This window comes from Polyodon spathula, chromosome 36 (genome assembly GCF_017654505.1).
Source record: "Polyodon spathula isolate WHYD16114869_AA chromosome 36, ASM1765450v1, whole genome shotgun sequence".
NCBI classification, from domain to species: domain Eukaryota; kingdom Metazoa; phylum Chordata; class Actinopteri; order Acipenseriformes; family Polyodontidae; genus Polyodon; species Polyodon spathula.
The window spans coordinates 4,551,186-4,573,570 of record NC_054569.1 but is presented as its reverse complement, the minus strand read 5'-3'; the positions used below and the strand labels follow the sequence as shown (position 1 = coordinate 4,573,570).

At 43.7% G+C, this 22,385-nt stretch overlaps 1 protein-coding gene across 5 annotated transcripts in view; it reads right to left on the bottom strand.

Moving 5' to 3' along the window:
• The window catches only part of LOC121304030 (cell adhesion molecule 1-like), a 147,528-nt gene extending 125,414 nt beyond the window's left edge, over positions 1 to 22,114 (bottom strand). For 2 of the 5 annotated variants that reach the window (XM_041234979.1, XM_041234980.1), the window contains exon 1: positions 21,985 to 22,114. In XM_041234979.1, coding sequence (XP_041090913.1) covers positions 21,985 to 22,063 — 79 coding nt within the window. In that variant the 5' untranslated portion in view covers positions 22,064 to 22,114. The remainder of the gene's footprint in view (positions 1 to 21,984) is intronic. The other 3 variants (XM_041234976.1, XM_041234977.1, XM_041234978.1) reach the window with 2 other exon arrangements.
• Between the last annotated feature and the right edge of the window lie 271 nt (positions 22,115 to 22,385).

The window sequence follows — 22,385 nt, the reverse complement described above, 5'->3', positions numbered from 1 at the left end:
TTTATTAGGTTTGGAACCATGGCTTTCTGCCAGGCAGAGTCCCCTTTCATACTGGCGCAAGCTCACAGGAAGTCCACTCAAAACTAGGTCATCTGTGCAGTGGCACTCCATCCACGCCAAGCAAATTAAAAGGTGCTGTAGGAGGAAGAAATACAGCAGCAACCGTTGCTGCTCTGGATTATCTTGCTTGGCTGCATTTTATAAATCCAAAATAGATTGGATTCCACACACACAGGTCTCCATGGGGCAGAACTTAAAACAGCTTCAGCAAGGAAATACGTTTGGCTTAAGCTTTCCATGCAAGTTCTACTGTGCATTTGCATGCCGTCTGCTTCCTTCTCAATCCACTTGCGCACTCCCTCGCCAGGTTAACTGGAAACCAAAATAAAGACATACTGAAGTTATGCTTGAGCGCAGGACCAGTTCTCCCACAGCAGTGTGAAAAAAAACAGCTTTCATTCTGCAACTCTGCCAACAAACTCCTCGATGATAAAAGGTGGGGTCAGCTGGCAGCTGGCTCTATATTCAAGCCGTTGCATTTCACTGTGGATTCCTCCCGGAACTTATCCCTTCCAGAACAACCTGTTCTGAAGGACCAGGATGGTTCTCACACCGTAGTCTAAAACGTAGTCTATTACACTAAACCCAAAGCCTCAACACGTATGCCGAGAGAGAGGGACTGATACTGTTCACGTCAGGAAAGGCGGAGGGCTGACACCAAGCTGAGGTCACAGGAGTCGTTATTCAGTCCCATAGTCAAGACTCTGGACCTTCTGTAGTACCATGGAGACAACCTAGAGTGAAGAACTGCGCACAGTACTTCTGAAGGACTGAAGTGAAGCAGACATGCACAGCTTGTGATTTCCACTGTGACCACAGCTGCACCTGAAAACACAGTAATTAACAGCGAGCATCTGAACCCCTCCACCACCAACAGAGTGGCAGCCCTCAGTACTGTGGCAAGAGTATTCAATTAGTCTCCTGTGGCAGGCCAATTCATGCAGAGTGCATCGTTTTCCCGGAGGACTCTGCAGTTCCTATTCACATTATTAACACAGGAGTTCTCTCTGACCCCCACAAACCGATCATTTTAGCCTTTACCAGCTCAAAACAGGCCCCAGTGTATAATGTCATTAATGGGGACGGCCCGGTGAAAATAGATGCAATACGAAATATTTGAGGGATGTTTTGAATCATTTCATCAGGTTTTGTTGTTTCACACATTCAAAACCCAGCTTCTGTTCACGTCATCATCATCATCATCACCTCTTTAGAAAGCATCTCGCTCATCCGGGGCATTTCCTTTCTAAAACTTTCCCTCTTCCCAAAAAAATATACTACAGCATAAAAACGTTATTGCAGTTGTCATGACGCTGCTCATAAACGCTGACCCCCGTTGCGCATCAGATCAAAGGAATCATACTTGCTGGTGTTTTTTTGGGGTTTTTTTGCAATACAATACTTGGCAAACAGATAGCCAGCTCATGACAGAGAACAATCTAATATTTGTCACTGTGGAGATGCTCCTTGGCCTCGGTCAAGCCAAACTGTCATTAGTGAAGCGGTACATGAATGGAGCATTGTTCCAAAAGGAAGAGCTCCCTACACTGGTTTAATTGAGTGCTCACAATGCCACTCTGTGTCCTGAGCTTTGGTTCCCATCTCTTGCTATTGTAATCCATTGTGGGCTTCCAAGTCGTTCCACAGAGCCTGTCTCGTTAATTGACGCAACAACACAGGCAGTATAGATTTTTTTTTTTTTTTTTTTTTTTTATTATTCCCCCCCAGTCAGCGGTTTCTTTTGTTGCCCGATGTAATAAATCAGAAGTCTGGTTCCACAAACCAGGACGCCTATCCCAGCCTGCATTGCTCTTCGTTGGTTGTGTGCGAGAATGCACAGCAACGGGAGACACAATGGCAATGTGTGACATATAAGAAGCATCAAAGACTACAGCCAGGCTATCCCAGTCCTCAAATATCTACTGCTACGTACTGTAGGGCTGGTCGTACACCATCAGACGCAAATTACAGCTACAGAATAATGCACGGAGGCCAAGTATCTTTACATTTCTGCAAATGGATATATAAAGGTGTTTGGAACAAGTAGGATTAGCCAAGTGTTACACTATCTGGCCCCAAGACTTTAACAAGAGTACAATAACTATAGAGTACTATACTGCTTACAACCTTCACTTCAGCAGAAGAGCCCTCAGCTCATTATCAGCTTGCTTATCTTGTTAACAGCTTACATGCAGAAAGAAGTACGTTTGGTTTCTTCTCAGTGACTCTTCCACAGTGGCAAAGCAATAAAAAACAACCCCCCACAAGACCAGCTACAAAAAAAAAAAACAAAAAAAAAAAAAAAAAAACTCTCTTCCTGCAACTAATTAGTAGGTAAGATAGCTCTAATAAATATCTGAGCTCTGCAGAGCTTTGCAAACAAGCAGTGAATCTGTGGAATGTCAACACACCTAGAGCTCTTGAGCAGCAAATGGATTCTGTCCACCACGAGGCATTTTAATAGGTACACGTCTTGGATTTAAAAAAAAAAAAAAAAAAAAAAAAGGAATAAGTCTGGAAAAGAAACATATTTACTTTTTGTAGCCTTTAATATGAAAGCAGAACTCCCACTGCAGTGCTTTCACTCTGAATGGCGAAATCTATTAGAAAGAAGCATGTTCAAAAAGAGATGGATGTCTGCTGTGCACGGCATTCACAACAAACGCATCCTCCGTAGCACAGCAAGTCACTGCTGTAATCAATCTCCTTTCACTGCAGATGTGCCATGCAGAGGTATTGCTGTGGGGCAACAGGAGCGATGTCAGCTTGCACCTGCAGAGCAGCCCGGGTAAAAACAGGATTCTTAGCTGCCGTTTTTGGGACGCTTTGTCTCCTGTCAAGTTCTTTTCATGCTCAAAGTTGTCCTGCCTTTAAGGAGGGAAAATCGAGACCATTGAACTTCCTTTCAGTTGTGATCAAGGGACATTCGAACCCAAGACCTCAGAGGTAAAAGGCAAGTGAATGTTACACCATACTGAGCGACTTTCATCAGCTACTCTATCTTTAAGAGTAGCCTGCAAAGGGGGGTGGGGTGCATATTTGTCTATTTCAGGTTTTTTGTACATTTTAAACCGTGCATAAAGCACCAGGTTTAAAAGCTTAATAAAAAGTGCCTTACAGCTTGCAGTTATAAAACCTTGCAGTGCCTCTTTTCCTCAAAACAGTACGAAGCACTGCGCACTTTCAAACCCCACAGGACATCAAGCCTTTGAACATGTGCTGAACGGTCACTCCTGCTGAGCGCTGGACAAATCCCAAAGACCCTCAGCTGCCCGCCAGCGTCACGACGACAAGCTTCACCTTGTTTGCTTTCGGACACTGAATAATGCAGCATATCCCCGCTCCACTCACTGACCTCTTAATGCACTGCTGTGTTTTTCACTGTCAGAGCTGAGGATCTCAATCCAAGTTCACCCGTTCAAACACAGCAGAGGAGCGGCAGTGAATCCTGCTTTACAGAACCCAGCGCACGCGCGCACACACCACCTGACAAGAACTGCAGCTCACACAGCTGCAAGGAAGCAAAGCACACGCGGTCAGAAGGGTCCCCCTCCGTCTTTGAGGCAGCGAACAAGAGTAAACAGCAGAAGCTTGCTCATTTCCATTGCGCTGCATTCAGACAATGCACTTTGACCTCTGCTATCTTAAGCAAGCTGCACACAAAACATTGGGCTGGATCCAAGAAAAAATTGAAAGGCAACCTTGCTCAAAAACTAAATTCCAAGTATATACTGCGATCTGCTTTACCAGATCAGAGCAATTCTCTTAAATGCACAAGTTAATGACCTTAATTGGCACAGCAGAACATTAACACACCTCTTGTTTACCACACACAGCTAGGAGAACTTGTATTCACACCCCCTACCCTCCCCCCAGTTCCAAACTGCCTCACGCTCATCTGGTTTTGTACACTGCAGAGGACTTTGCCCAAAGCAGACCCAGCCCACACCCTTGCAGATGGTTCCCTGGTTTATTTCAGTCAAGCGAAGGCAGCAATGCACAGATACACGCATGTGGTTTACACTTGAATTAGCACAAGCCTAGTCTCCTCCTGCAACATGGAACAGCGGGCAGCCGAGCCGAGGGTTTGCAAGCTGAAGCGGCTCCCAAAAGCAGGCCAGGCTTGCATTTGCTTTTCCTTTTGAAACAGGGACAGTCGTGTTCGCTACAAAATCACTCGAGATCTGATCAAAGGCTTCACTAAGCAGAATCCTCAAGAAATAATATTTGCTTTGCTTTACCCACACACTGCATCTTCTAATTCACCCAGCAAAATAAACTTGCTAATGACTTCACATTGACCAGCACTGTCCCCAGGGTTCTGCGACTTACATAGTAATGATATCCCAGAGGTACATCCGACTCTTTCCTGCTTTAAATTATTATTATCACATTTCAGAACAGTTTTTGATTTATTCATTTATTTTTTCAAACTATGGCACTTGAAGCACATGACCCTGAAAAATGTGCAAATTAACTGGACATTCCCATCACATACAGGCCACTAGTGCCAACATAAGAAATTGCCGTTCACTGCAAGGGAAAAACCAAGCTGGATATAATCACTGAGCAGACCAGCACTGGAAAATGAAAGACATGCCTGTATCAAATTCCAACCCTTAATTACAAACAGCTAGAACATTTACCAGAGCCCTTTACTACATGACTGTCCGACACAAGCATTGTCTGTGTGTGTCTCTCTCTATATATATATATAGCTAATTAACAGAAGTCATAATTATCCGACATTTATTATGCAAATGGATTGGCTGATTACTTAACATTAATTACCCTTCTCCCCAGTTTGAGTAAAAAACTTGCTGTGCTAATCCTGTGCCTGTCACTTCTTGTAGCTGTATTTGTTTTCCTGTTTTGTTTTTTTTAATCTACTCCCTAGGCAGACTGTGTGTGTGTGTGTGTGTGTGGGGGGGGGGGGGGGGGGGTCTATCTGAAGCTTAATTTAGTGTCAGGGCCTTGAAAAACTGTTTCACCAGCACAAAACAACACCCTAAATAAAAGCCATTTACTTACTGCTTACAATACAAGGGCCAATGCCATCGGTCTGAAGAGAGAAACTACGAGGGGGGGTTTCTCTGCTCGGAAGGATGTTCCACCCTTAAGTACAATTAATAGATAACATTAACCCTTCGAATTCCTATTGCTATTCGTCCACAGCTATTGTCGTGTGTAATTAATAGTGCTGCTGCTGTGCCATTCTGCCAATTCCCACATGACAGAACACTCATTTTCACAGCCCGGATCTGAACGACTTCTCTCCAGTGCTGGATAATAGAAGGGGGAAATTGCAATTAAGTACAGTATTGCTCACCCATTGCAAGGTTAACCCTCTAAAAGGCTACCGTGGAGAAGAGAGAATGCAGTGATTATAACAACGTTCTGGAAAGGTGCAGATATGACATGAACAGCAACACGCTGGCACAACAGGTGCAGTGTGGAAAGACACAGCTTGCCCTGGCTGCTCTGAACAGGTATAAAGGAAGAGCCTTCTGTGAAGAGGATTAGGAAACGTTACAATAGGCATGTCCTTAAACTGTATTGGGCCTCAGCAGTGGTGGATCGGTGCATTTGTTTGAATGTGTGTCACGGAGAAGTGTTTTAAACAGTGATATTCTTTATAAGAATAGTTTACACATGCTGAAAACGGCTCCCTCGCTATCAGGTGCGATTGGCTTGCGCTGAGTTTGTTGTCGTCGTGTCGCCATCGAAACAGAACCGTTTCCTAAACTGGGCAACGTGCTGACAGCTCATCGTGGGTCAGCTGACAGCAGGCTGACCAGCACGGCCTCCCCACAGGACGACCAGCGCGGCCTCCCCACAGGACGACCAGCGCGGCCTCTCCATAGCCTCTCAGCATGAACAGATAGCTAATGGTCAGATTATTAAATGCTTGTTTATAGTGGATTATTAAATGATTATTGTTATTATTGGATTCGGCACTGGCTTTGACGGTAACAGAAATAATGCCTGTACTGAAGCAAGACTCTTATTGTACCTGACAGGGCTGGTGATCTGCACAGAGTGAGGGTTCTGCTATCCCTGCAGCTGGTACGGGCAGCATCGGGAGAAACCTTACCTGACCCAGAAACAAAGGAAGCACAGAACTTCTAGAACAATGCACATTAACATTCTAACCATGCCTAGTGCTTCTGAATGGACCACTGCAAAGAATGTGGTGTTAGTGAGCTGAATCCTAAAACAAACTCACAGTACCAACAACTTAATAACCAGCTTTAAATACCAGGCACAAGGAAGTCAACACTCCAAGCTGAAATGATGCAGCTGCACACTTCCAGCAAAGAAGCAGCTGTGTTAAGAGCTGCTTACAAGCAAATTAAAAGGCATGATAGGCCAAATGTATTTGTCTGCAGTATATACACTTGCAAGTCTTTTCAATTTCTACACAGTGCTTAACACCCTTTTTCAATTTTGTTATAAAGACTGACGTCGTGAAATAAAATCCAAAATAAATAGCTATGGTAGATTGGCCAGCATTCACAGAGAAGTCTTGCTTGCTAGGCTTCCGTTTTGAGCCAGTCAGTCTCTGCACAGTATTGCACAGAACCTGCACGACTCACTTTCTTGGCATTTTAAAAATGCTCAGACTGCCAACCTTTCATATGTGCCATACGAATCCCACCTTCATAGAAAAATCCAGCAAAACAGTGAGCCGTTTAAAAGTCGGCTCAGTAAGCATTATCCTTCACAACGTCTAGACAAAACCCACCAGGGTCCTGCCAGCCCTGCCGGGTATAAGCTGTCCACTCGGGCACCGGAGTGTTGCTGGTGGCTAACTGCAAATCCTCCACTTCTATTTACACAGGAGCACAGGATCAATACACAGTTTAAATCAGTTAACCGAGGGAAACAATCGATTTTGTTCTGCAGGGCGGAACAGGTTTTGTATCTGTTGAAACTTCACGATCACCTCACAGGGAAAGCTTTAACATGTTAAGCCTCCAGTTATATTTTCTATTATAGATTCTTCAATGTAAATGTACAGTACTGTATGCTGTAGTTACTATAGTAAGTAAAACACCACGTATAAGAACAGCACTCGCGTCACTGGACCGCGCTGGCAAAGAGTGCAGTGATGGCCAGCACACCGACATCTCTGTCAAACGCAAAGGCCTCTGGGAATGCATTCTGAGCAAACCACAAACAGATATTTAATCAAAGCAATGGATCTCTTTCCGTCTCCCTTTCTCTGGAAGATTTAGATTGCAAGGACAGCCAGAATCACAAAGAGCAACGTGGCCAAGTAAAGGTCAGTCGTGGTACTGAATCCTCTTCTCATGGCTCGGTTTCTTTTGTTTAACCGCAGTGATTTGCCACACTGCGATACTGAATGACCTTGTGTAAAAATAAAGTGCTCAGCTCAAAGCTATATAAAATACAACATCACCATAAACATTTTATTGCAAGTCCCTGCATTCAATTACTTGAGCGATTCGTTTTTTACCGTTCCATTTTAAACGTTTAAATGCACACTAAAGGGTGAAACATTTAGGGAATTGCAATCCGATCCAGTTCATCATACAGAGTCATGAATGGGCAGTGATCTTAACCAGTCCTGCTGTCTCTCTCATTCACAGCGTGCAGGCTCACACACACTGGTGAGCCCCAAGATCTCTCGCACAGTGTACTGTGAAGCAATACAACTGTTCTCAGGTACTATACAGAGTGGTTCAGTGCAAGCTGTCCCAGAGTTCTCCTGTCCTCAGGTACTATACAGAGTGGTTCAGTGCAAGCTGTCCCAGAGTTCTCCTGTCCTCAGGTACTATACAGAGTGGTTCAGTGCAAGCTGTCCCAGAGTTCTCCTGTCCTCAGGTACTATACAGAGTGGTTCAGTGCAAGCTGTCCCAGAGTTCTCCTGTCCTCAGGTACTATACAGAGTGGTTCAGTGCAAGCTGTCCCAGAGTTCTCCTGTCCTCAGGTACTATACAGAGTGGTTCAGTGCAAGCTGTCCCAGAGTTCTCCTGTCCTCAGGTACTATACAGAGTGGTTCAGTGCAAGCTGTCCCAGAGTTCTCCTGTCCTCAGGTACTATACAGAGTGGTTCAGTGCAAGCTGTCCCAGAGTTCTCCTGTCCTCAGGTACTATACAGAGTGGTTCAGTGCAAGCTGTCCCAGAGTTCTCCTGTCCTCAGGTACTATACAGAGTGGTTCAGTGCAAGCTGTCCCAGAGTTCTCCTGTCCTCAGGTACTATACAGAGTGGTTCAGTGCAAGCTGTCCCAGAGTTCTCCTGTCCTCAGGTACTATACAGAGTGGTTCAGTGCAAGCTGTCCCAGAGTTCTCCTGTCCTCAGGTACTATACAGAGTGGTTCAGTGCAAGCTGTCCCAGAGTTCTCCTGTCCTCAGGTACTATACAGAGTGGTTCAGTGCAAGCTGTCCCAGAGTTCTCCTGTCCTCAGGTACTATACAGAGTGGTTCAGTGCAAGCTGTCCCAGAGTTCTCCTGGCCTCATGGCCATGGTCAGGGTAATGTACTGGCCTTGAGCTAAGCATCTTTGAAGCTCTGGAAGTCTTCTTCAAGCCCAGTCTGGTGCAGTGTAGGCAGCAATGCTTGTAAATGATTGAACCTGCTATCTGATTTCTGCTGGGTTGGTTTTCCTCACTGTTTGTGTGCACAGTGTACACAATGGGTTTATTGTAATGATCCCAGCACTGGCAGATATAAATACCTCTGCCTTTTAATGTTTGAGGATTTATCGACCGCCTCCTTGCAACAGTTCTCATTTCTAGAGCGCCTTTCATCACATGGATCGCAAAAGATTTCACACAGACCAAAAAGAAAAAATTAAATCATTAAAATTAAAAACATAAATGTAATCTTAAAAAAAAAAAAAAGCGGAACACTCAGAACGAGGAAAACTAAGATTGAGAAGCTATTTAGTTTAAAAAAAAAAAAAAGGAAACCTTTTCAATCTTGATTTAAAAACAGTAAAAGTTCCATCTCCCCCAACAGAAGACAAAGCATTCCAGAATTTAGGAGCTTCACAAGAGAAGGCCCCTCACACCACTGAACACAGTAAGAGCCGTTGTTTAGAGGATCACATCAGACTCTTAATATGCGTGCCGATGACAGCCGAGTGTTCACTCTGATGTCTGTGGAAATGAGCTGTCAAATCACAAGGGCCCCTCCTGGTGTGAACACATTCAATACATAAGCAGGTAGATAAATGAGTTTACCCTGGACGCAGGTATTTATTCATTTATTTATTTTTTCTAGAAATAATCTTGCTGATATTTAAACACATCCATCACTTCAATGCTGTGAAGCCGCACGAGAAGAATTGTTAAACAGCCTCTCTACTCAGAAACGAAGTTCGGAAGGCAGGGACCAGTTTTCCATTCTGCGGCGGATATAACCGTGCCACGGACAACACAAGTGTATAATTCTCATTACCAGGTGCTTGCAGATCTATAAGACGCCAACAGCTCCACTTAGGTTCATGTGCAGCCTTTCTCTGACAAGACACCTCTGGGTTGAGCATTCCTCTGCTGCGCGCCTCACCAGCAACCATCTGCTGCAACCACATAACCAACTCTTGTGCATTATTTAGCAATTAACAGAGGCTTATTAAACTGTAGGGGATGTAAATTTAATGATGTACGATTTCTATTAAAAAAAGGATATTATTGTGGTAAATTATATGCTGCACCACATGGAGAACAGCACAGATATTTTAGGACTGCGTGAAGCAGCGGCCTATTAATGGGAAGTTAATTTTGAAAATGAATGAGTCGTGGATTTCAGTGAAAGAGTCTCTCGGGGGGATTAGATCCGTAAACTCATAATTCTAACAAGCTCCACCAACGGTACATTATTCCATTTCATCTCAAGCTGTAAGCTGTGCACGTCTTGGTTATCAGCAAGTGGAAAGAAAAGACGCATTTACACATCTGTTCCCTGAATGTGGACATTTCCAATACAAGGCAAGCGGCAGTCCAATTATTTTGCTAATCAATCCCAAGAACAGTGATCTGTCCTGTCAGATCAATACTGCCGCTCGTTAGTAATGTTGAAATGTCCCTGACCAAGGGAAAACTCAGCAGCACTGGTGTGCTAATCCCATTTGTAGATGCATTCAGCCTCATGGATTTTTCTTCTTGCTGTATACCTTAAATAATCACAAAATCATGATTAAACAAACAGTTTGAGTGTGTATTGAAGCAGCAACTCAATATTTGTCTTGCATGTCGGGAACCAAAAACAACATTTAAAAGTGTTGTAATATTATGTGTCTTATTAATCCCCCCCCCCCAAACCCCATGCCAGACACTCCTAAAATGCAGAGTCCTTCTTTAAAGAGCATGGCGTTTGAAACGCTAGAAGCAGTAATTGCTGGAGACATTATTCAGCCTAGATTACAAATCGGTGTCTCGTCACCTGCCTCTTCAAGCGTAATCTGCAAGTAGCAGTCTGTTTATTTTGGGAGGAAGCACTTCTTATGGGAAGTACAGGAGAGATTGTGACAGTTTCTCACAGTCTGGCCCAGACAGTCTACTCCAAGTATAAACCGCTTTAAGAGGCTTAGAAGCAGAAACGGTTTAAAAAGATGCTGAAAAACAGAGAGAAACCAGGGTCCACTTTTACAGACTGCTTTCTTTTACAGAGAAACTGGCACAAGGATGGAAATAGGGTTATACCACACAAAGCAGATCTAGTCCACTTTCAAATGAAAAAATGCAACCATGCAAACTGGATATAAAACAGAGTTGCCGGTTTTATTGTTAAGCTATTGAAATCGTTCAAGTCTCTCCACACGTTTTGTTGTTGCAGAACTTCACATTTTCAAGCAGCTGGTTATTTTGTCTTATTAACCCCTTGTGTAAGAATGCATCGCTGACCGGGTTCCCTGCGTGACGATGACAGCTCTTTACTGCAGCGGGTGAAATTTCAGCTCAGAAATCTGGTCCGAACTCATCTGAACCGCACTGCCGATTCACGTTTCAAAACACTCAATTCAAAATGAGAAAAAAAGAGACAAGTAAAAAAAAAACTCTTCCCTCCACGTAGCTCCACTTCAAGACTTTACTGGACTCTTAGTGTATTTAACAAGGGTAAAAGTGTTGGGAACAGGTTCTAAAACCTTTCTTCAGGCAGGTCCAGTAGAAGCGTCGCTTGCATTATTGGCCACGCTTTTTTATACTTTCTGTAAAAGTCTGAAACAATGTCTACGAAGCAGCTTGTCAATTAAAACCAAAAAAAGAAATGGTCAGTTGTTGGGCTCTGGCAATATGATGCCCAGATCTGCACAATCCCATACTGTATCTCACTGGTCATGTACACAAACAAATACTGGTACAGAGTGGAGAGGGTCCCAGGTCTGAATGCAATCCGTACTGCAAACAGGGTTTTACAGACATCACTTTACTTACTCACAGTGTGAATTCTGTTATATAATGGAAGCTCTGTTGAGCTTTAAAAAAATAATAATAATTGCAAGAGATTTTGGCCCATAGCAGCAGCAGCAGTCCAAGATAAAAATCATTACAGCTTCTTACAGCTGTGTATTCAGCTGCAGCATTCATAACTAAATAAGCGATTTAAGATTAGGAAGACTGTACTGTACATGGTTTTAAAATGAAAACAGCAACAACTGTTAAAATCACACCCTGTCAAAAAAACGAAGTCATGCCTAGGGGCTACACAATGTAAAGGTATAAACGTTTCTGAGTGGCAGGCGTTGCATGGCACAGCACTGTGAAAGAGCTATCCTGAAAACATGCACATGCCCTCTTCTTTGACCTGGATTCATGCACCCAGTTTGGGAATTTTAAAACACAGAACCCCGAGTTTGCTGCTTTCATAGCTCCAGAAGGTTCTCTGCGGGTCTGTGTTTGTCTATCCCTTACTGCAGAGTGGTAATGATGTTAAGACTTACAGTATACTTTAGACGTAGAAACTGGATCCTGTCTCAGAGACCAACGCACGCCACAGGACCAAGTTTCAGTGCCACTGGTTCTCTCTCCTCAAATGCATTACGAGATCTGTGTTTGCCCTTGACGCTTTACAGCAAGTGTTAACATGAAATGCAGAAAACACACTGGAGCAGACCAGTTAAAAAGAAAATGAAACCCAGCTAAACCACAACCAGCTGATTACAGGATGTTACTTGAAGGGCATCGTTGTTTCAGTACTCTCAATCATCCAAAGCCATTGTGAAGAGATAAAAAGTCAAATCTAATTACTAATGATTCACACAAGCCCTTATTCGTGTGAACAATGGAAACCATCAAAGAAGCCACACAAATCTTCCAACACACTCAGTGACGTCACTTACAATAAGTGACTGCTAAATTTGGCCGGGGCAATGGAGAGAATCTGTGGTATCAGGAAGTTTGCTTAATCCCAGTTCTTTTTTAATGAGAACAGACTGTGTGTGTAAAGCATTCAGCAGCAGATTCACTAAAGTACAGGACAGATCATTCCAAGAAAGACGCTCACACAAAATAACCTACCTGCTGCTTTACAGCACAGCAACAGGCCAACTTGCTAAACTCATAATCCCTTAATACCGGCAAAATGCAAGCAGGTCTGTTGGCAGCTGCTTGCGCATGGTAACGCTTCCCAGCAGCTTGTGCTGGCATTATACAGTGACTGCAGGAACCCCTGGGAACAGGGCTCAGGTACTGTGGGTGTACACCGGGGAGTTTTATGAAGCTCTCATGTAATGTGACCTCAGCGATTTAAAGCTGCTTTGAATTTGAATCTCTTTGTTCTAATAAAATCCCCATGAGAATGACCAAATCTCCAGTAAGTAAGGCCCGGGGACTCTATGGGATCTCCCAAGTTATCCTTCTTAAAAAAAATAATAATAATAATATATAGCCCTATATTGTATCATTGTGTTCAGAAGTATCAAAAAAGCATTATCCAGACTCTACACAGATCTTACAACGCTTGGCTGGGTACCACACAAATACACCCTGGTGGGGGCTGGATTAATTTGTATGATTTGCATTGTGCACAGGTTTTGAAAAAAAAAATAAAACCTTAAACCTCCACAAACCCATTTTACAAATCTGAATCTCGTGGAAGTTGTGAGGAAGGGGAATTCTGAGACTCCTATTCTTCCTGTTACTGAAAGTGAAACTTTCACTTTCATTTCAAGTCATTTGTTTGAATCTTACTTGCTGCACGCACGCACGCACGCACGCACGCACGCACAGTATAAATCCGCTATGCACTGACTTAAATCTCCGATTAATTTCATGAGTGTTCCTCCTCGTTTCTCAAATGCACAAACCCGCTGAAAGAAACTAGGGAGCTGACGTCACTGCCACAACAGAACACCTCGTTGGTGAAAATAAAAACTGCTTCAGCAAGCAGATATTTAATTAGCTTTGAGTTCTGTGCAGTGTGTGTGTGTGTGTACATGATAACAGTACGATATTAATGCTTCGTTTCTATTTGTTTGTCATGTGCAGTACAAAATAAAACAAACAGTAATTGAAAGTGAAATAGCCTATACTGTGTGTGTATATATATGCCTCTGTATATCGCCGCTAAGGCATGTGTAGTTAGACTCTAGAAACGGGGAGCCAACTGCAGGACCACGATGTATCCGAACCCACGGCACAGCAAGGGGCGATATAACGAGGGGTGGGTGTAGATATTTACTTTCTATCCACATTGACACGATTCATGCATTAACAATGTAATATATTGCAGTTTTAAAGTCAGACTGCATTACTGGGCTATGTGGAACGAACGGACGTCTTCGACCTTTCAAAACTGAAAGCCTGGGTTGCTGTTTCACTCAAACCTTTGCTTTGACGCCTCCGATTTCACTTGATGTGGTTCAGACACAGCGCAGCCAATAGGAAAGTACTTTGGTACATTAGTTAATTCACATCAATCTGCAGTACTTGGCTGAAGTCTAATCAACTTCACAGCAGCTCTCTAGAGATGGAGGTTCAACGCAAAAAAACAACCGTGTGACCTGGACTGCAGAACAGCTGTTCACACGTTACTTAATTACCTGTTCATTTCAACCAGTGTGAAATATGAACAGGGAAACAGAAGCGCCACAGAGACCTGCATGGGAGACGGCTTTTATCATCTTTGATGTGTTCTGTGGGAGAACAAAAACAACAACAACACCACCAACGCTTGTGTCTCAGATTTCAATTCCCCAGTTCATTAACTCCCTCTGCGTAGCTCTACACCTCTGGCTAATAAGATGGTTTCCAATTTCCTTTTAATGTGGAGGTATATTCATGTAATGACTAACCGGCAGTTTACCTGTAAATAAATGGTGAGCGCACTGATACTGTGGGGTTGCACAAATGAATAAATAGATAAATAAAGACAGACGCAAACATAGTTTAATTTGCTTCAAAGGAAAATACTAGTTCTTTCTATTGAAATTATAATATATATTACACACACGCACACATTATATAACGTATGCATGTAACAGAAAAAGGCTGGATCTACAACACCACCATGTATTGCATGTGGGAGCCATGCTGTTTGAGGTGCCTGCTTTGGATGGTGGCTTGGTTCATTCTCAGTAAATGCCAAAACACATAATTGCTTTCCAATGTTGCCTGGGACTTGGCCTGGTCCCCACCCTTCCCGATATATTCAAACAGGGAACAGTCCGAGAGCAGCGCTGCCTGTAGAGACTGCTGCTTCAGGCAGACACTTGAGGTTTTCTTGCACACACGTCTGTATTCACATCACACTACAGTGCAACAGAAACCCCCTGGAAGAGAGTTTGTTTCGCTGCTTCACTCGATCTTGCTTTTTCAATGAAACAATCCAACCAAACTCCTCAAGTTCATATGCTCACGGAAACTCAGACCCCCACAGGAAGTGGTTTCAGTTTTGCATCAATTGAAAGAGCTCTTGTGTGAAGGAGGACCAGGTTTGTTTCTGTGCTTTGAAAAACAAACTGAACCAAAAGACCCCCAAAAAATGATCTGGTTCAAACACAAATGGTTTTTCTTTCTCTTCTGCAACACATTGCTTCAATTATTAGAATATCCAGTTATTTAAAATGACAATACTGTACAGGTAATGCATTTAATGCAACAGGAAGCATAAATACATTTCTGCTTTATATTTTGCTGTTCTCATTTTGACAGGGCAAAATGGATTCGCCTTAAAAGTTCCAAAACTATGAAATGACATTTCCTCACTATTGCATGTTTCTGTTAATATTTTAAAGAGCCACAGAGCAGCAACTCAGACAGCAAACTGCCTTGTGCCTTCAAGCCCATTTGGGAGCCCTGTAAGCAAACAAAACAAACTCACGAGCGTCTAATATTTCAGCACACATCAGCGATTCATTCATGTGCGGAGAGACCCTCTGTCTGTTCTCTATACCGCAGCTCAACAATAGGCCCTCCTTAATAAATGCAGCACCCCAAAATAATTCTGTGACCTTCTTAAATTGCAGCTTCAGGGTAAAAAAACAAAACAAAAAAAAAACAAATTGGTCTTTGTGCAGAAATCATTGCAGAAAGATGTCCGAAATGCTGGAATTTTGAAACTGGCAATGTGGCGTGAACTTGGTTAACCCAAGCCTGGAGGGTCATATATTAAGAGCGGGGTAATCACGTACAAAAAAGACAGTGAATACAGGGCTCTGTCCGGGGGTCCCTTGGGACCCAGGCTCCCCCCTCCCCATTGCAAACTATTAATCAATGGCTCTCTTGTTTGAGCATAAAGGTTCAAACACATATTCAAGTAACATCGCACAGGAGCCTGGAAAGATTGGCTTCATTTTTATGTTCACTCTAATATTTTTCAAAAAAACGATGCATTAGTTCAAATATGATTGTATAAATGTTGGCATGGCAACCGCCCAGTGGTTACTCCCACAGTTTACCCCAGTTACAATAGCTAGCGAGCACTCTTTAAATCTCCTTTGTTTCTTGGGCTACTGACATTGATGTCACAGCAGAAAAATGCCTTTCACTGCAGACAGGGAAGGGATTGTACTTGGAATCGGTGATGGATTAGAGTCATGCTTGCAATTCCCCCCCCCCAGCATTAACATCTCCCTTGGTTTTGGAAGGATTTCACTGGGTCGAATGAGGTACTGAGCTGTTAGGATGGAAATGGAGAATACCAGCTTTGGCTTGTGAGCCAGAAATTTCCAAAAAAAATAAAAAATTATAAGAACAAATTAAGCTACCAATTTTGAAAGACGGCATTATCTTAAAGGGTAACGACCAGAAAACAAATTCTTTTTGATTAAGTTTCACCTACAATGGACACTGAAACACGTTCAGGAGGATAAACGAGGTTAATTTATTCACAAATGTATGGAAGACAGCTTTGAAAAGCAGGACTAGTAAAGCTAGAACGACTCTCAGGAATGAAATGGTTAATATGCAGAGCGCTGGCAGCTGCAAATACAGCACGATGCGCACAGCCATAGGCACTGGCAGCTGCAAATACAGCACTGTGCAGCTAGGCGCTGGCAGCTGCAAATACAGCACTGTGCAGCACAGCCATAGGCGCTGGCAGCTGCAAATACAGCACTGTGCAGCACAGCCATAGGCGCTGGCAGCTGCAAATACAGCACTGTGCAGCACAGCCATAGGCGCTGGCAGCTGCAAATACAGCACTGTGCAGCACAGCCATAGGCGCTGGCAGCTGCAAATACAGCACTGTGCAGCACAGCCATAGGCGCTGGCAGCTGCAAATACAGCACTGTGCAGCTAGGCAGCTGCAAATACAGCACTGTGCAGCACAGCCAGGCGCTGGCAGCTGCAAATACAGCACTGTGCAGCACAGCCATAGGCGCTGGCAGCTGCAAATACAGCACTGTGCAGCAGCAGCCAGCTGCAGGCAGCTGGCAGCTGCAAATACAGCACTGTGCAGCACAGCCATAGGCGCTGGCAGCTGCAAATACAGCACTGTGCAGCACAGCCATAGGCGCTGGCAGCTGCAAATACAGCACTGTGCAGCATAGCACAATGCCTTGTAGGTGCAAGAAAAGAAAACTCGAGCAAATGTGAAATCAACTCTCTCTGCAGCCAACGCAAAGAAGAATTGCAGCCATTTCATTCAAGGTGCTTTCTCACAAGCCGTTTGTCCTCTCAATAGCACATCACAGGCGTCACATCTGAGAAACAGATTACCCTGAACTGCTATTAAACCAGCCTGCACAGCAGTGTTGTGCTTTATTCTGCCAGCCTCTATGTACACTACCAGAGCACATGGGGACATGGTACAGGTAAAGCTTGGGGATGCACTGTGTAAATCACAGAACACACGCACAGACTCCTACCGTTTCTATAGCACCTACAGTACCTCCAATAATGCAGAGAAACTGAAGGTTGACAGAAGACATAACCAGTCCTGAGCTGGTTGCCTTTATCAAAAAAAAATGATTACAAAAATATCAACTCTAGCAGCAGTTACTAAAGAAATGAGCTGATGTTTTGATTTGATTTACTCATCTAACAGGTTAAACTCTGCTCAGCTGGCTGTTGTTCCTACCTGGGATTTCTTCCCATCAGCCAGTCTTTGAGTAATGAAAAACCATGTAGCTTTGGAACGCCCACGGACGGACGGAACACTGGTTTCCCACAGGTCGTGATCTAATAATTAGTGGAATCAGAAGTGAACGACTTAAGGACAAGCTTTATTGATGGCCTCTTGCAGTTCAAACCTGGAAGCGAGTCAGCTCTCGGCATCCCTCCTTATTTCAGTCTGCAGGCATGTTAATGAGAAAGCGAGCACTTGATCAATATTGGGAGGCTGGTGGAATCCAGCACTAATCCATCATCAGAACTCCACAGTGGATTAGCAGAGCTCAGCAGAGCTGCCAGATATTACCCTGCACTTTCCACGCGCTTCTGAGCCTCAGTATAACCGAGTCCCTGGTTAAGAGTTTGTAAATAATGAGTAATGGGCTGATTTTGGAAAGACCGTCTTATGACAGCATGTAAAGCAGTTTGAACAATGGGTCTGAGTGCGCTCCAGCAGGATGTGGGTCAGTGAATCATTATAAGGCAGAAGGTTCAGTCATTTAAATAAAGGGAGTACAACTGAAGAAGGGTTTTTTTCTCTGGTTTTGTTTTTCAGTCATTTCCAAGCCTGTGACCAAGTACTGTCACTAACCAAGCTGCCACATGCAAGTGCATCAGAAATGTTAACATGCTTACAGTGTGCTTGGGCATCAGGGCTATCAATCACCCAACTGCCTTTGTATTTTGGGAGTAAGATGTCAAGGAAATCAAAGACACATAAAAAAATAAAAAATAAAGTATTTTCACATTGACCTCTTATTTACACATCGCTGAAGCTTCTCCACTGCAATCATGAAGGTTAGGTTCCCATCAAGCTGAGGGAACACAAAGCCACTTTGTTTCAAGAGATTAGGTTTCAGGCCGCTGCACGGCACACCAGGGGAGACCTGGGGTTTGATACAGCAAAGCTGCCTCAGACCAGGTCTCCTGGAACTGTTTCTGAAAACTAGTTTTCGGTTCCCGGTTTGTGTATGAAAAGCTCCACTGTGATAGACTTGGTGTAATAAAATGAAATTCATAAACATTACTCAAGACAAGCACGTAGACTTCTGCGCCCAGCTGTCCAAAACGCATTTCCCTCTTCAAATAGTTCATGTTTACTGACCCAGAAATAATGCATTCATAAATGCTTCTGTTCAGCTGATTTATGTAATGAAACAGTCTCTCCCCTCCCTGCACATCTCTGCTCCACAGTTAACAGAAATCTGCACACAATAAAAGAGCTGCCATTAACATTTCCCCCATGGGATCGTTTAGAAAGAAAGCTTTATTTATTTATTTATTTTTTAAATCACCTTTTGAAGAAAATGTGTCTCCAAAAAAGATACAGTAGCACCAAATCGCTTTCATTTCCACTATTAGGCAAGGAAAAACTAAAAATAAATAAGCAAGTTGCAAAGACATCTGTGTAAATATTCAGAAAAAAAAACTAAAAAAAACTTCACCTAGTGCACGGATTATACTTGCTGCTGCCAGCCTCCTGCCACAAGCTGTGATTACATGGAAAATTAACAAGGTTAATCAAAACACAGACATAGCCTTATCACACCAAACAGCACAAACTGGAACCAGCAAAACTTAACACGCACACACCACAGCAGTCTACTTAAACCATCCACCTGTGCTGCACCTCAATACCCACAACCTGTAAAAGGACAGGCCTGCTTTGCTGCTTCTGTCCAGGCTATTACATGAATTAAGGGAGTGGAAAGGGGCACGCAGGCCTCGTAACAGATGGATTTTAAAAGCTGCATGACCCCCGCATCTCAGCGAATAAAGCAGCTGAGGGAATCTTTTACCCACGCTGGTTTTCCAGGTACGTCTTGAGTAACAGGTGGTTTTAACATGCAGACTTCGTGCTTAAGATGCAAAGAGATCAAATAAACCAGGGTATGAGGGCTCCTGGTAGCAAGAAGAACAAAAAAAAAAAAATCAAAGTGAGCTGAAGGACTGGGAGCTAGGAGACCAAGGCTCAAACCTCAGCGTACTGAATTGCTGCATGCCACTTTGAGAAAGTGGGGGGTGAGGAGAGATTCGTTAGATGCATGCTAAAAAAAAAAAAAAAGAATTTACAAGTGTGTGCGTCCTAACAAGTTGCCTGTTGAGGGTGCGATTTCTCTCGATGAATCACTCCTATCAGTTTAAGAAGAGTCAAATGCCTGCAGTCAGTGTCTCACCTCTTGGTTTAAAAGCAGGCTCCCACACTGCAGAGTGGCTGTTTAATTTTCCTGCAATGGCTTTGCATGCATGGAACTGCCACACAGTGAAACGGGCTGGTGTGGGTTATCGTGTGAATGCCCCGGTCCTGTCAGTTGCTGCCGCTGTTTATTCCGCAACGATTCTCCTGCTTCCAGTCTTGTATTGTAGCAGCCATTTCCTTGCCAGACTCTAGATAAGCACCGCTGCGTAACCTAACACAGCGTCGGTTTTCCTATTGCAATGTGCCATTAATTTTACAAACAAGAGTTGCATTGGGTCACCAAGATACATTAGCGTCAGCCTGTTGATGGGGCAGACTTTGCCAGATGTCTAGTGGGGGGAATGAATCAAACGTCATTTCATCTAGCTGTTCCAAAACTACTGTGTGCTTAAAAAAATAATGCAAGAAAGAAAGCAGCTTTAAATGTACTCTTGAAATCTCTGCGCGTCATTTTGATTATTGAAACGATGACTCATGTTTTATTTATTACGCTGTTGTTGTCTGTGTTGAGATTGTTATGTTTGATACAAAGTGATTTCCCACTTGTTGGGTACAGATCATATTATTATTATTTCAAATAGATCATGCAAGTTCATTCTGACGAGCGACGGACCGCACCGTCTGCGTTTTCATGCTGATGCTTGTACAAATAAAGCAAACGAAACGGTGAGATTTGAGTAACTGCTCTCCATAATGAAACGACTTACTGGCGCGTCTTCAACCCATTCTGCTCAAACTCAAAGCAAACACTGCCATCTTCGTTCCCAACGCTGCTACAGACCGGACTCCACGCAGCAACCCCACAGCGACTGCAATCCGGCAGGATGAGATGAATAAACCGGGCTATTTAATTCGTTAAATACAAAATAAAAAATAGATATACATTTAAGAAAAAAAAAAAAGGTCAAACTTCATTAAAAATAAAGTGTAAATAAACTTCTTAACCAATCGTACTGTATCGAACATGACGCATATCTCCCGATATTTTTATATTACAACAAAACAAGAAAGATGGAGTTTCTATTTTGAACAAAATGCATTTCCATCTCCATGCAACCCTTGTGTGCATGTGTATTTATTTTAAACGTTACATAAAGTGTGTACTGGATGCATCGCTGCCAGTAATTCTGCAAGGCACCCTATATTTAAAATCATCCACGGTAAACATCACGAACCACCTCTTAGCTAATTACATGCACAGTTCTGGCACAGTCGCCTCATACCGCAGCCCTGCAATTACACGCATTCCCGATATTGTGCAGCCATGAGATTAGAGGGCAAGTAAAAATACACCAAAATGAAATGGATGTTTACTTGAAATCCCCACTGCCATCTGCAACACACGCACGCCCTGGCTTCTTATTACATCGTCCTTTCATCACATCCCGACACTGCGCTTGATGCAGGGCAGGTAACCGACTACATTTAAAGAAAGCTTTGGGTCAAAACAATTGCCCCTCTGCAGTAAATTACTATGTTGTCATTTTCTGCAGGACTTAATACCAACCTTCCAGCGCGCCAAATCACAGCTGATGCTATTTAAAAACAGAAGCGTCGCTGGTTTTCATGATTTCTCCTCCGACAACTCAAGAACAACCAGGCAAAAGCATCGAAGCTGACAGAGGATACTGTATCACATTTTTCAACGAGCAAAACCTTGTCTTGCTTTACTTAAAACGCAGCCTTCTGCTACGGCCACACTGGTTTCGCCAAGACGACAGGGCATGCAAGTGCGGTTATTATAAAATATAAACCAAGCTAAGCAGTTGAAAGCACGCATTCTCGTTGCAAGTGCACTTCTGTGATGGTAATTAAAGCCCGGTGCAGGGGTCACACAGGTGCCCCGGACTCCGGGAGAGCAGCGGCACCGTGCCGCGTACCAGATCCACGCACACTTTCCTCTCCAGACCTGCACAGTGATTCAGTTTGTGAACAACACCCGCATGAAACTAAATCAAACTGTCACTTTCACAAAGGCAGACACGCCGCTTTGTTTAACTTCTGCTCTATTTATTAGTTTAGTTGCAAAAGCCTCGGACTCTGATGTGTAATCAGAGCCGCTTCTCACATCACCCCCCCCATCCCAATCCGCAGCGTCAATGCATCCCAATACTTTCCTGCAGTCCGTCCTCCCCCCACACACAAACACACACACACTTGCTTTTCACAGCCGTCTCCAGCTTGGTTTTCCAAAGCGCAGTCCTACCTTTATCAGGAAGAAAAGCCGCAGAAACCAAGAATAACAAGATCGAAGAACAGCGAGATCCGCAACCCATGATCGCCATGTTGGACACCTGCTTCAAACTGGCGGCGCTGCTTCACCTAGCCTGACGACGGGCAGAGATAATGAGATGCAGAGTGGGCGGGGACCTGCATATATTATGTTAAGGCGGAGGACGCGGTGCAGTCTGTGGGCTGAATGTGTGTGTCGGTCTGTTACAGAGAGTGGAGGCGTGTTGAAGGGGCTGAGGGCTATAATCAACAGTGAAAGGGGGTTAGCAACAGGTACTGTTATTAAACATCCTAGCGTTTTGCTTCTGCCCAGATAATAATCCAAGCCCCTGTGTCGGTTATTTGACAGCGTATGAGCTCTAGTGTGTATTCTGA